Below are 14,522 nucleotides of genomic sequence, written 5' to 3'. Positions count from 1 at the left end.
AATACAGGAAGTTATAGTCTGGTCAGGTTGAGCAATATTAAACCTGATGACGGCTGTGGAATCTTTTCTTTATGACCAATTTGCCTTTCAGACTTTTCAAAGCATTAGCAACTCGTACCAACCTGTCTATTTTCCTCCAGGTCTGTGGTCATCTACAACCCCACGGAGCAGGACCGCACGTCAGTGGTGACTGTGTATGTGAACACGCCCCACGTGCGTGTGGTCACAGACCACGGTCGTCCCGTCCCCGCTCAAATCAGCGCGGTGTGGGACGAACCCACCACAGCCTCCACAGAGGCCTTCCAGGTACAATTGTCAAATTTTTGTCATTAGTGTTTGTATTTAACCTTTATTTATCCATGGGAATGTTATTATCGATAGTTTTTTTATAATGGCTGTATCAGGTAGGACTATGAGGTCACCACAGAGATTAATTGGAGATTAACTGGAGATTGATTACCAATGTGTTACCAGTTCATAGTGATTTTTTATGTTCATGTATGCTTTCTCCCACATTATCTCGTGTTATGGTGTTTTCTCTTGGGGTCAGTTGTCGTTCATAGCGCAGGTGCCAGCGCTGGGTCTTGGGGTGTACCAGTTAGGTAAGGCTGCGAGGGGCGGAGCGGAGACTGCAGAATACGTCTTCTTCAGGCAGAGTGGCGAGCTGTCCGTCAATGTGAAGCACTTCACAGTCAACATCCCCCAGGACGCCTCCACCCCCCTCAGCATCCACAACCCCCACCTCCAGGTCTGGAGCTCCCACACCACCGGCCTGATGGAGGTAAGACATGCACAGCATAGCGTAACAAAGCATACCATTGCACAGTAAAGCATAACATAGCATAGTTTAGTAAAGCATAGCATAGTAAAGAATAGCATAGGAAAGCATAGCATAGCTTAGTAAAGTATAGCATAGCTTAGTAAAGCATAGCACTTCACAACACAGCAGGGCACAACGCCGAACTCCTGCAAAAGTGCTATATAATTAAATACCAAAAACTACGCTTTAAGTGAGAAGTAGGCATTGGTCTGAAGCCGAAAAAGAAAGGAAATTCACACAAGCACCGCAATGCGTACTTCACCCATGCTCCACCAAGGTTTTCCAGCACACAGCTTTGACCTACTACGGTAGCTATGTTGGTCTATTGTACTTACAACAATGTGTAGGCAGGTTGCTTCAAACCTTCTCAAACAGCCTAATTCATACTCTTAGAGGAGGTGGTCCCAGAATAATGTGATTTGTACCACATATAAGCTAATGTATTGCATTCTTCCCACCCCACACTAAGACCCCCATTCCACTACCTTTTCATGCTTTTGTTTTATTATATGAAAGCAAGCTTTGCTTTTATACTTACAACACCATCAGGCTTGATTGAGTGAGCTGTTTTGTCTTGTCGTAATGTGGTGCCTGCCTGCCTGTATTTCCTTAAATCTTTATTTTAACAATACATGTCATTGAAAAATACATATATTTCGTAACATATTTTTGGGGTCAGTAGGTACCCAACATAAGAATAGGAGGCGGTGTGTTCGACTCAGTCACTCATGTAGATATAGAGGTCTATAGAGCATGTCTGCCTTTCCTGATTTCTGTCACCGTTAGCTTACTTGTGTAATATTGACATAAGCTCAGAACCACTTGTTTTTCAAACATGGCCCTGTTTTATCAACTGCTGTGCTGATCAATAGGCAGTTTATCGCCTTTGTCAAAAGACTATGTAGCTTAAAGTTATATGTGTATTTGTATTTATTTTTGCAATACAGATGATGACGCTACAATAATACACATTTACAATAGGCCTGTATCTGAAAAATACATACATACTAATGATATATATATATATATATTATTTTAATAGCAGGACACTGCAAAGCCCATTATCCCTCTGAATAGTATGAATTAGGCTGTTTGAGAAGGTTTGAATCCAGAGCAACCTGCCCACACATCGCTGGAAGTAAAATAGACAAACCTAGCTACTGTAGTAGGTCAAAGATGTGTGCTGCAAAACCTTGTTAGAGCATGGGTGAAGTACGCATTGTGGTGCTCAGGTGAATTTCAGATCAATGCCGACTTCTCACCTAAAACATCATTTTTTTGTTTTTAATTTCCATGGTTTTTACACCGGAAGGTGACTACTACTGAAGAAAGACATAGTACTACATTACCTGTAAACAATAATGAGTTATTACAAAATATAAGATTTACAATGAAACGTACATTCATCAGATATAGTAAACTTTGTACATACAATTCAGGGATGGCCACAATTGCTCTTGAAGAGCTACAAGGTTATGCAGGCTTTCTTGTTCAAGCACAGGTCTACCACACCTGTACAAAATATTTTTAAGAATACATATTTACAAATCTGACATTGGATAGGCGGTCTAAATCCTTTAGCTACAAATGTTCTTAGTAATGCCTTACACAGCAGTCCAACTCCAGTAAAAGAGAACACATTCCCACATTTATAAATGGCATCTATCCTGGCCATTAAGCAGGCTGGGGCATTCCCTGCAGCACCAAGATTGGTGTAGAGGTCCACTGCTCTTGTGTGCACGTCAGGAGAGGGTGAATCAAATGCTTGTTTAACAATTCAATGGCAGAGCTGGTAAGTCTGCCTATGCGCAAGTCTCTGCCATTAAGCAGTGTGTCCCTGGGATGTACTGTAGGGATGGCATGCATCTGACGGAGGAGGGCAACGACGTCCTCCTTGAGAGATTGAGAGCTGGTCTCTCCACCGTTATCTCCTCCGTAGTAGCAAGACGCGCACACTAGTACTACATACACGTCACACTCCCTTTCCCTTGCCACTCAAAAATGCCCAACAAACCCAAATTCTCTTTTTAAGAGACACCTAATAAATGAAAATTAGCACACACACAGTGTGTGTGTCGGGAAAGGGAGGGGAATGTCAAAAACTATACACGAAAGAGAATGGTCAAAATATCAGGGCGGTGATGCTAACCTGTATGCTACGAACCCTATTAGCTAGCTTATTTGTTTGTGCTCTGATTACACACAAGTGTCCAGGTCAGAAGTTTACACAGATGACTTCAGCAATATGAAAAACCTTCCATAGCAAAATATACCTAGCTAGCTAGCACCCTCTTTTTGCTTTTCATCCAACTGGTGTTAGCTAGCTAGCTTCAGCTGCTAGCCTTCTACTAGTTAGCTACTACTGTTGCGCAGCAGCCAAGTTGCTCAACCTGGTTTTAGATTTCTGAGATTCAGCTGAAAAGATGTTAGCATTGTCAGAAACGTTACAAAAGGTAGCACATTGTTGGTTTTTATTGGGCATAAATGTGAATCAGGGGCGGCAGGTAGCCTAGTGTTTAGAGCATTGGGCCAGTAACCGAAAGGTTGCAAGATCTAATCCCCGAGCTGACAAGGTACAAATCTGTCGTTCTGCCCCTGAACAAGGCCGTTAACCCACTGTTCCTAGGCCGTCATTGTAAATAAGAACTTGTTCTTAACTGACTTGCCTAGTTAAATAAAGGTTAAATAAATATAAAATAAAATGTGCATGCGAGAGCGGTAAATTGTGAATTTAATAAAAACTCTTGCACCTACAAACATATTTAATCCCAATGGATCTAAGCCTAATGGTCACTTTATGGACGCTGCAGCCTGTAGTCACTTTATGGACGTTGTAGTCGTTTTAATCGGACGTCTAAAATCTGAGCTAGGTTTGGGCAAAAAATTGTCTGACAACCCTAATGCTAACAACCCTGTCAGAAATCCGGTATAGTGGTTCTCGGTAACAGCCGGACGGATCATGACAAGAGGCGGGGAGTGAGTTGTACCTCCAATCAAATTGAATTAGAATTTTCTTAGACATTGGTGTCATATTGGCTTAGATAGGATGCTAGAGAGATTTGAATTTAACATTGAGCTTCAATCAATCCCGTACTATAGTCGTGGTGACAGGCTCGACTATAATTCAAGCCTATTCTAATATTAGCACTGAACCAGAGTCATGGAGTATTTAGTGACTGTGACCTGCACTGAAAGGTCGCATGCAATGTATCACACTTCTAGACTGTTAATGGTACTGACATGTTATCAAACCAGGGTCATCTGTGTGACACAAGACTACATTACTCCTCTGAGTTAGGGCATAGGCATGAGTTCTCGGAAACAAAACAAGTCTTCAGGTCTCAGGCGAGATTAGTTCACCAAACCACCTCAACTACAACAACACAGGATACAGTCTGTGTAGTATTACAACGGTATATCCGTTAGCTCTCTTTACTCATGTCAAGCTGCCAGTGTAATGGTGATGATGCAAGTGTTGAATCCGACCTTCTTCTGACTGACACCCTCAGAGATTGAAGCTGAAAGAGGACGGCTCAGAACACCAGGTCAAGGTGGAGTTTGCGTGGTACGGCACAACCAGCAACCGAGATAAAAGCGGAGCCTACTTGTTCCTGCCCGACGGGGTAGCCAAGGTAACTCGGCAACTTTATTAAACGTGATTGATTCTCCTTTGTCAACGTGTAGCACTGCAGCTGCACTGAAACCTTGTAAAGAAGAGGAGTGCTTTCAGCTCTTACAGTAAAGGGAAAGGAGATACCAAGTCAGCTGCACAACGGAATGCATTCAACCGAAATGTGTCTTCTGCATTTAACCCAACCACTCTGAATCAGAGAGTAATTCTCTTAGCCCGGTTTCCCTCTCTTTTCTCCCTTATTTGTGCTCCCTTGCCGGCACACTCTCTGTAGGAGGTATTATTGGCAGAGGATGGATGGGAGATGGTGTTATGAGTGATTTGATCCCCATTGATTTTCTGTGCTCCTCCAGGTGTACTCTCCCGCTCGGCCTCCAGTGATAAGGGTCACCAAGGGGTCTGTGTTCTCTGAGATCACCACTACCTTCGATCATGTGACGCACACTCTACGCCTCTATCACGTTCAAGGTAATGATGGGATGTGTGTGTGCGTGCGTGCGTGCGTGCGCATGCGTGGCCAATCTACAATTGACCCCATACATTGTTAGACCTTGATCAGTGACATCAACTGAAAGCAGTTGTACAAACATGCATGAGACCTTTGTAGGCTACTTGTATCAAAATCAGAAAAACAGAACGTTGAAATATCAAAAACACCCTGAAATGTAATTGTTTGTCTTTGAAATGGGAGAAGATCCAAAACCCTGTCTGTAGATGAGCCACACGAAGACTCACTCAGTGAGACTACTAGGAAAGTCAAGAGAGAGGGAGAGAGACGGTTTAGTCAGTGCAAAACCTTTTGAATGGCTTGCTTTCGTAGAGAAAATGTGTGTTGTTTTGTTGCGTGCTTGTCGATAAAAAGGAAGCTGCAGTCATGCTACCCAGGAGAAGGAGCCCCTGAAGGGCTGGCTGCATGTCATCACACAGCCAAACAGGCCTTAATTGGCCCCAGCATGCAGATTTCCTACTGAAGAATGTTTTCATTGCATATTTTGACCTGAGGGTATCGTATATAGAGATACAGTATACATGTTGTGAGACGTATCACTATAGTTGTAATTTACCCATTCCGAATGCTTCACTGTGACATTGGTCCTCTATTAGTGTATTTACGATATTTAATGTCTCAATGTTGAGACCCAGTTTACTTCTACTGCTTTTGCATTCACCCAAAGTCTATGTACTGTAACTGTGGATTTTTTCTTCTTAGATATATTTATTCATGTTTTGCATTATTTCTGGAGGTAGGTTTTTTTTTTTCATCTGAAGAACTGGGGCAAATTTGTTCAACTGTTTTTTATTTCTTCTCTCAGTGGATTAATTAAGTTAGGTATGTAAAATGATATCAAACAATGTAAGATGTATTCCCAAAAAATGTCAAAAGGTTTATTTTTTTATCTTTTATTGTTTTCTACATTGTAGAATAATAGTGAAGACATCAAAACTATGAAATAATACATATGGAATCATGTAGTAACCAAAAACGTGTTTTATATTTGAGATACTTCAAAGTAGCCACCCTTTGCCTTGATGACAGCTTTGCAAACTCTTGGCAATCTCTCAACCAGCTTCACCTGGAATGCTTATCCAACAGTCTTGAAGGAGTTCCCACATATGCTGAGAACTTGTTGGCTGCTTTTCCTTCACTCTGCGGTCCAACTCATCCCAAACCATCTCAATTGGGTTGAGGTCAGTGATTGTGGAGGCCAGGTCATCTGATGCAGCACTCCATCACTCTCCTTCTTGGTCAAATAGTCCTTACACAGCCTGGAGGTGTGTTTTGGGTCATTGTCCTGTTGAAAAACAAATGATAGTCCCACTAAGCGCAAACCAGATGGGATGGCGTATTGCTGCTGAATGCTGTGGTAGCCATGCTTTTTAAGTGTGCCTTGAATTGTAAATAAATCACTGACAGTGTTACCAGCAAAGCACTCCCACACCCTCCTCCATGCTTCACGGTGGGAACCACACATGCAGAGATCATCCATTTTACATTTTAGTCATTTAGCAGACACTCTTATCCAGAGCGACTTACAGTAGTGAATGCATACATTTCATTTCATGCATTTTGTTTTTGTACTGGCCCCCCGTGGGAATCAAACCCAGAACCCTGGCGTTGCACACACCATGCTGGCGTTGCAAACACCATGCTCTACCAACTGAGCCACAGGGAAGGCCATTCACCTACTCTGCGTCTCACAAAGACAAGACTGTTGGAACCTAAAATTGTAAATTTCCACTGGTCTAATGTCCATTGCTTGTGTTTCTTGATCCAAGCAAGTCTCTTCTTCTTATTTGTGCCCTTTAGTAGTGGTTTCTTTGCAGCAATTCAACCATGAAGGCCTGATTCACACAGTCTCCTCTGAACAGTTGAGATGTGTCTGTTACTTGAACTCTGTGAAGCATTTATTTGGGCTGCAATTTCTGAGGCTGGTAACTCTAATGAACTTACCCTCTTTTTATTTTTTACATTTAACTAGGCAAGTCCGTTAAGAACAAATTCTTATTTACAATGATGGCCTACCCCGGCCAAACCCTAACCCGGACAACACTAGGACAATTGTGTGCCACCCTATGGGACACCCAATCATGGCCAGTTGTGATACAGCCTGGAATCGAACCAGGGTCTGTAGTGACACCTCTATTACTGAGATGCAGTGCCTTAGACCGCTGCGCCACTTGGGAGCCCTCTGCAGCAGAGGTAACTCTGGGTCTTCCTTTCCTGTGGCAGTCCTCATGAGAGCCAGTTTCACCATAGCGCTTGATGGTTTTTGCGACTGCCCTTGAATAAACTTTTTTTCCCGCATTGACTGACTTTCATGTCTTAAAGTAATGATGGACTGTCATTTCTCTTGCTTATTTGAGCTGTTCTTGCCAGAATATGGACTTGGTCTTTTACCAAATAGGGTTATCTTCTGTATACCACCCCTACCTTGGTCACAACACAACTGATTGGCTCAAACTCATTAAGAAGGAAAGAAATTCCATAAATTAACTTTTATCAAGGCACACCTGTTAATTGAAATGCATTCGAGGTGACTACCTCATGAAGCTGGTTGAGAGAATGCCAAGAGTGTGCAAAGCTGTTCTAAAGGAAAGGGTGACTACTTTGAAGAATCTCAAAAATAAAATATATTTTGATTTGTTTTACACTTTTTTGGCTACTACATGATTTCATATGTGTTATTTCATAGTATTGATGTTTTAACTATCATTCTACAATGTAGTAAGTAGTACAAATAAAGAAAACCCCTTGAATGAGTAGGTGTGTCCAAACTTTTGACTGGTACTGTATGTATTCCCAAAAAGTGTATTCGGAGACTCACTAGGAGTATAATTAATATCTCGAAATCAAGCCAAAAGAGGAAGGAAGCTTATAAATATGTGCTGTGAATATACTCTGTGATTGTGTTAGTGTTCTCTCTCTCTCTCTAGGTGTGGAGGGCCAGGCGGTGGAGATCTGTAACTCGGTAGATATAAGGGGGGAGTTCAACCGTGAAATTACAATGAGGTTAACATCCGATGTGGACAGCAAGGATCGATTCTTCACAGACCTCAACGGATTCCAGGTACTGTTACTGTATGACCTGGCTCTCTCTCTCTCTCTCTCCCCTCTCTCTCTTTCACTCGCTCTCTTTACCCCTCCCCTCCCTACTCAGGCACTGCCCCCAGATCATTCAATGAGTGAATGAGAATTTTATTTTGTACACACTGAAGGATAAGTGTACAGGTAAAACGGTCACAGCTCTTCGAGGGCTTACTTAATGAAAAAAGCCACTTTGAAAGGAAATGGATCCCTACAGTAACTCCTGATATTTAAGATAACACAGACACATGCATAGAGAGAAGAAAACACTGACAAAGAGCAACCTTACACAAGGTATACACGGTGGAACATTTTCATTTGAATTTCAAGTAGGAATGCACAATTACAGCCCAGTCCCTAGCTCTCCAGTTGCGAGAAAGCACTCCACAATATATACCAGAGCCATATATACCAGAGCAAATACTGCTTTTCTTGCTTCTGAACTGGCGATTTCTATGCGAGACTGTGCATGGACATTGAGCCTGTCGACAGTTACGACATGAGCAATTAACTATGATACAAATGGCTAGTAGCATTAGCTTGACATCAAATGTACATAGAAACTGGCTGAATGGGGGTATATTAGCTGTCCAAATTCGTAGAAATTACTTCATGGACGTCTTCCATTTTTTGTCATGACAAAGTTTTGAATTGAAAACGAAAGCTGAAATGCAGATTTAAACGATTACATTTTGTTCAGGGGAGAATCTTTCGACAGATCAGTGTTTGAGCGCCCTTGCCAATTAGACACTCTGCCATAATTCTAGTGAGAGGCAGTGTTTTCCTCAAAATCTCAATTTGCATGTTTTTGGCAGTCGGACCTTACTTTCAGTGATTAAGAGGGATTTACTGCCATCAGAGATTAAATATTTTTTTCTTCCGACATGCAACGCTTCACGCAAACAAACAATAAACAACCCAGCAGAACAGCTTCCCGTACCCATTGTAGTCAAAACAAAGACGGTCGGCTTAAGATCACACTCAACACACTTGCTCACTGGTGATTCAGTATGTGTGGGGCCCGGAGTTTTTCCCTTGTAGGATAAACTCTGGGTCCTTGTTGAAGCCTTTAAAAGTTCTTAGGGATAGGCGTCCCGCTAGGTACATATAAGTGTCTAATATGGGCTGAAAGCTTAAATTCTGTCCGATTTACAGTAGCTATTACAGCGAAAACATGCCATGCGATTGTTTGAGGATGGTGCCCCCACATCAAAATATTTTTCCACTGGTACAGGTTTCATACATTCACAAATAACGATTAAAGATTCACTGACTTTTTGAAAATCTTCCTCTGATTTCTCTTCCAAAGGGTCCCAGCTATAACATGTAGTGTCGTTGTGTTAGATAAAATCCTTCTTTCTATCCCAAAAAGTATGTTTTGTTGGCGCCATCGATTTGAGTAATCCACTCGTTCAACATGCAGAGGAAATCTACCCCTAAACTTTGTTTCAACAAGTCAAAATACATTTCTATTCACTCCTCAGATAACCTAAAATGTAATCAAACTATAATATTTCTTACGGAAAGAAGTATGTTCAATAGGAAACCGATTTTAGCAGTGGGGCATTTCCAAGACTGTGTCCCTGTACTAAAACTGATATTTCTTATTTGTTTTTGAAGTTACAATCCTGAAACATTGAACATAGACTACTGACACCCTGTGGAAGCCATAGGAATTGCATCCAGTGAGCTAATTTTCAATATGACCTTTTACTTGCATTTCTAAGATGGTCTCTCTCAACAACAACAAAACATTCTGGTTGGTTTTTCTTTAGATTTTCTCCTACCATATCTATTGTGTTATATTCTCCTACATTATTTGAACATTTCTACAAACTTCAAAGTGTTTTCTTTCCAATGGTACTAATTATATGCATATCCTGGCCTGAGCAACAGACAGTTTACTTTGGGCACGTCATTCAGGCGGAAATGGAGAAAAAAGGGGCCTAGCCCTAACTAGGGCCTTGAGGTTTTCCTAGTCAGGTCACATGGTTCCTCAACATCACCTTAATATGTGACCAGAGACGGAAGAGGAAGTGAGACAGCTCACTCGCTCCTTTTTTTCTGGTTAATCAATGAACTAAGCAGACCAGACCCAGCTGCTATCGCAATGGTGCCTATGGGAGAGCCATCCCTTAAGCAGGCCGGAACTGTGACTTTTTATTTTTTCAATGGTAAAAGTCATCAAAATCTAATTTTATTTGTCACATACTTTGTAAACAACAGGTGAAGACTAACAGTGAAATGCTTACTTACAGGCCCTTCCCAACAATGCAGAGAGAAAAAAGAAAAATTACAGAAAATAAATGATAACACAATAAATAAATACACAATGAGTAACGATAACTTGGCTATATACACAGGGCACCAGTATCGATGTGCAGGGGTACGAGGTAATTGAGGTAAATATGTACATATAGGTAGGGTTAAAGTGACTAGGCAACAGGATAGATAATAAACAGTAGCAACAGCGTATGTGATGAGTCAAAAGAGTTAGTGCAAAAAGGGTCAATGCAGATACTCCAAGTAGCTATTTGGTTAACTATTTAACTAACCATTTTGCAGTATTATGGCTTGGGGGTAGAAGCTGTTCAGAGTCCTGTAGGTTCCAAACTTGGTGCACCTGTACCGTTTGCCGGGCAGTAGCAGAGAGAACAGTCTATGACTTGGGTGGCTGGAGTCTTTGACCATTTTTTGGGCCTTCCTCTGACACCGCCTGGTATAGAGGTCCTGAATGGCAGGGAGCTCGGCCCCAGTGATGTACTGGGCCGTACGCACTACCCTCTGTAGCGCCTTGTGGTCGAATGCCAAGCAGTTGACATACCAAGCGATGATGCAGCCAGTCAAGATGCTTTCAATGGTGCAGCTGTAGAACCTTTTCCAGATCTGAGGGCCCATCCAAATCTTTTCAGCCTTTTGAGGGGGAAAAGGCATTGTCGTGCTTTCTTCACGACTGTGTTAGTGTGTGTGGACCATGTTAATTCTTTAGTGATGTTGACACCGAGGAATTTGAAGGTTTGGACCTGCTCCACTATAGCCCAGTCGATGTGGATGGGGGCGTTCTCAGCCCTCTTTTTCCTGTAGTCCACGATCAGCTCCTTTGTCTTGCTGACACTGAGGGAAAAGTTATTGTCCTGGCACCACACTGCCAGGCCACTGACGTACTGACATCCTCCTTATAGGCTGTCTCATTGTCGTCGGTGATCAGGCCTACCACTGTCGTGTCGTCAGGAAACTTAATGATGGCGTTGGAGTCGTGCGCGGCCGCGCAGTCATGGGTGAACAGGGAGTACAGGAGGGGACTAAGCATGCACCCCTGGGGGCTCCCATCTTGAGGGTCAGCGTGGCGGATGTGTTGTGGCCTACCCTCACCACCTGGGGGGTGGCCCGTTAGGAAGTCTAGGATCCAGATGCAGAGGAAGGTGTTCAGTCCCAGGGTTGTGAGCTTAGTGATGAGCTTGGAGGGCACTATGGTATTGAACGCTGAGCTCTCTTCAATGAACAGCATTCTCACATTGCTGTTTCTTTTGTCCAGGTGGGAAAGGGCAGTGTGGAGCTCAATAAAGATTGCGTAATCTGTGGATTTGTTGGGGCGTTATGTGATTCGCAGTGGGTCCAGGGTGTCTGGGATGATGGTGCTGATGAGGGCCATGACCAGCCTTTCAAAGCATTGCATGGCTAAAGATGTGAGTGCTACGGGGCGATAGTCATTTAGACAGGTTACCTTGGCATTCTTGGGCACAGGGTCGTCTGCTTGAAGCATGTAGGTATTGCCGACTGGGTCAGGGAGAAGTTGAAAATGTCAGTTTAGACACTTGCCAGCTGGGCAGCGCATGAGTGGGACATCTTCATTTATCCACCATATTTGATGTGATTTTCTCGCAGATCCAGCCTAGAAAAACCATGGCCAAACTTCCTCTCCAGGCAAACTTTTACCCCATGACCAGTATGGCCTACCTTCAGGACCCCGGCACCAGACTGACCCTGCTCACCGCACAGTCCCTGGGCTCCGCCAGCCTCAAAAGTGGTGAGTGCAGGCCCGGGGATTTGTTTTCTGTTGTCTATTGGAAGGAGGGCATCGGTACTTTAAGTGTCCAGGGGAGATGACATCCCTGCTCGGTTTTAAGATTACCATCTGTACAGTACATAGTGTCATCTGCTATTTTGGCACCAGGGTGTGAAAAGAAGGAGATATGACTTGATTTAAAATGAGTGCAGTTTCTATCGTGCTGTTTCTTGCCAAGCTATAAATGTGTATATATATACATTTCTGTTATGTGAACAGAAGGCAACGTGATAATGAAATAGATCAACTTTGATCTTTTCCCCTTCAGGCCAATTGGAGGTGATCATGGACCGTCGGCTGAACCAGGACGATAACCGCGGGCTGGGCCAGGGCGTCCTGGACAACAAAGTTACTGCCAGCTCCTTCCGCCTGCTACTGGAGAAGAGGGCCAAGACCGATGGGGTACTAATACCAGGAATTTGAAGCAATTTTGTCATTTTCGTAGTTACTGTAGTTTGTAGTTCTATTGTAGGTTTACTGAAGTTCACTGACAATGGCGACTTGATTAAGACGATTAGGGTTCAAACATTGTCATATAGTACATTATGATCAATCCTCTCTTTTCCCAGTTACTTTTGCACCAGGTTATTGCCCTAACCCGTCCTTGCTTTGATATTTCCAGGGGGAGAAACCCTCTACCCTCAGCTACCCGTCTCTGCTGAGTCACATGTCGTCGCTGTACCTGAACCACCCTCTGATCCCCATGGCTGTGAGCACGGAGGCAGAGTCCCTGTCTCTGTCCCCCTTAAGCCCTCTGGCCTCATCACTGCCCTGTGACGTCCACTTGGTCAACCTACGCACCATCCAGTCCAAGGTAAAGATTTTTGTATTGCTACATAATACTTTCTTTTCTTTTCTCTCTGTGGAGCATAAGGCCGCAACAAGCCTTACATTCTGTTGCTCTTTTACCTGTGTAGTAATGTTTTCATTTACCTTGCATTAACAGGTTGTTACCTAGTGATTTAATCGTTGCGTTGTACTTGCATATTCATGGCGTTCGAGACGTTTTTGCGAATGAACCGTCCCTTATTCCCCAAAAAAGAAACGCTCACGTCATTTGCTACTGTATTCAAACAATGAATTACTATGTAACATGTTAATACAATGTTGTTGCAACAGTAATTACAGTGGTACTACATAGGAGCAACTCCTTGCAAAGAGTTACCAAGTTTTCTAAAGTGATGACTGCACCGCTGTGTTCTCATAGTCATTGTCTTTAATATGATTAAGCTCATCCCTGACTGTATTGATTACCCTGGCTGTATGGAATACTGGCTTAATTGCTTGTTAGGACAAAACACACACTCAGCACTCCTCCAAGGGGCTCTCCATTCATTTCCTTATATCATCTCTGGTAAATACACTACATCTGTATGTTGTAAGTCTTCTATGATCTCCTCTTTGTTGTTGCACGGCCCATCAACTCTGATGGTACCGCCGTCTATCATGTCAAAGATCGAGCTAATTGTTGCCGGGATCTGCCGACCAATTTGCTGAATTATCGATTGTAAAGGCACGCTCGGACATCCAATTTGTCTCTGAGAACAAATCAAAAGAGGAGACGGGCGGAATCGTTGAATGTGTTTTCGACGAGGGCTTTGTGCTAATTTATACGAATGCTCACATGATGACACCACTGCCGCTACTACTAACACACTTAGTATGCACTGTGGCATCTCCGTATACTCAGCCAGGAACTGTGGATGGGAGAAAAAAAAACAGTTTCTGAAAGGGGGATAAAATTGACTGCAGTAACCCTGTTTCAGAGTCCGAACCTGGGTTCAGATACTATTTAAAACCTTTCGATCTTTCTTGCCTGGTATTCCAGATAGGTGGGGTGGGGTTTGTGGTATTGAGACTATTCTATTGGTCCATTCATCCAGACCAGCTCAATAAAGCACAGATAAAGTGTTTGAAATGATGTCGAACAGTATTTGAACCCAGGTCTGTTGCAGAAGCAGCTCCTCGAACATGGCTGTGGAAATGCAGCTGACCTGTGAAAGGGTGGTCTCTATAATTGCCCCAGTGTTTAGGCTGAAGGGAGGGGGGGAGAACAGGAGGGGTCTTTATGGGGACTGAAGCGTTTCTCACTGGTCCTACAGGAGGAAGGGGGTGGGCCGTCGGACGAGGCGGCTTTGATTCTGCACAGAAAAGGCTTTGACTGCACCCTCTCGAATAGGAACACAGGGCTACTGTGTGCCACCACGCAGGGGAAGGTAAGACCTGCCACACACATGCTGGCACACACGTACACACACACACACACACACACACACACACACACACACACACACACACACACACACACACACACACACACACACACACACACACACACACACACACACACACACACACAAATGAAAGTTGTGACCAAACACTTTATTAATTAGTAATTAAAGGGAATTTTAACCTGGGG

At 43.2% G+C, this 14,522-nt stretch overlaps 1 protein-coding gene across 1 annotated transcript in view; it reads left to right on the top strand.

Annotated features, from left to right (window-relative positions):
- The window catches only part of man2a1 (mannosidase, alpha, class 2A, member 1), a 61,036-nt gene that overhangs the window by 43,583 nt on the left and 2,931 nt on the right, over positions 1 to 14,522 (top strand). Inside the window, exons 13-21 of the mRNA XM_029708701.1 lie at positions 141 to 306; positions 551 to 781; positions 4,330 to 4,452; positions 4,805 to 4,919; positions 7,887 to 8,020; positions 11,923 to 12,064; positions 12,372 to 12,505; positions 12,726 to 12,917; positions 14,206 to 14,319. Coding sequence (XP_029564561.1) covers positions 141 to 306; positions 551 to 781; positions 4,330 to 4,452; positions 4,805 to 4,919; positions 7,887 to 8,020; positions 11,923 to 12,064; positions 12,372 to 12,505; positions 12,726 to 12,917; positions 14,206 to 14,319 — 1,351 coding nt within the window. The remainder of the gene's footprint in view (positions 1 to 140; positions 307 to 550; positions 782 to 4,329; positions 4,453 to 4,804; positions 4,920 to 7,886; positions 8,021 to 11,922; positions 12,065 to 12,371; positions 12,506 to 12,725; positions 12,918 to 14,205; positions 14,320 to 14,522) is intronic.

Source organism: Salmo trutta, chromosome 23, assembly GCF_901001165.1.
Source record: "Salmo trutta chromosome 23, fSalTru1.1, whole genome shotgun sequence".
Classification (NCBI taxonomy): domain Eukaryota; kingdom Metazoa; phylum Chordata; class Actinopteri; order Salmoniformes; family Salmonidae; genus Salmo; species Salmo trutta.
This window is presented reverse-complemented; position numbering and strand designations above follow the sequence as displayed.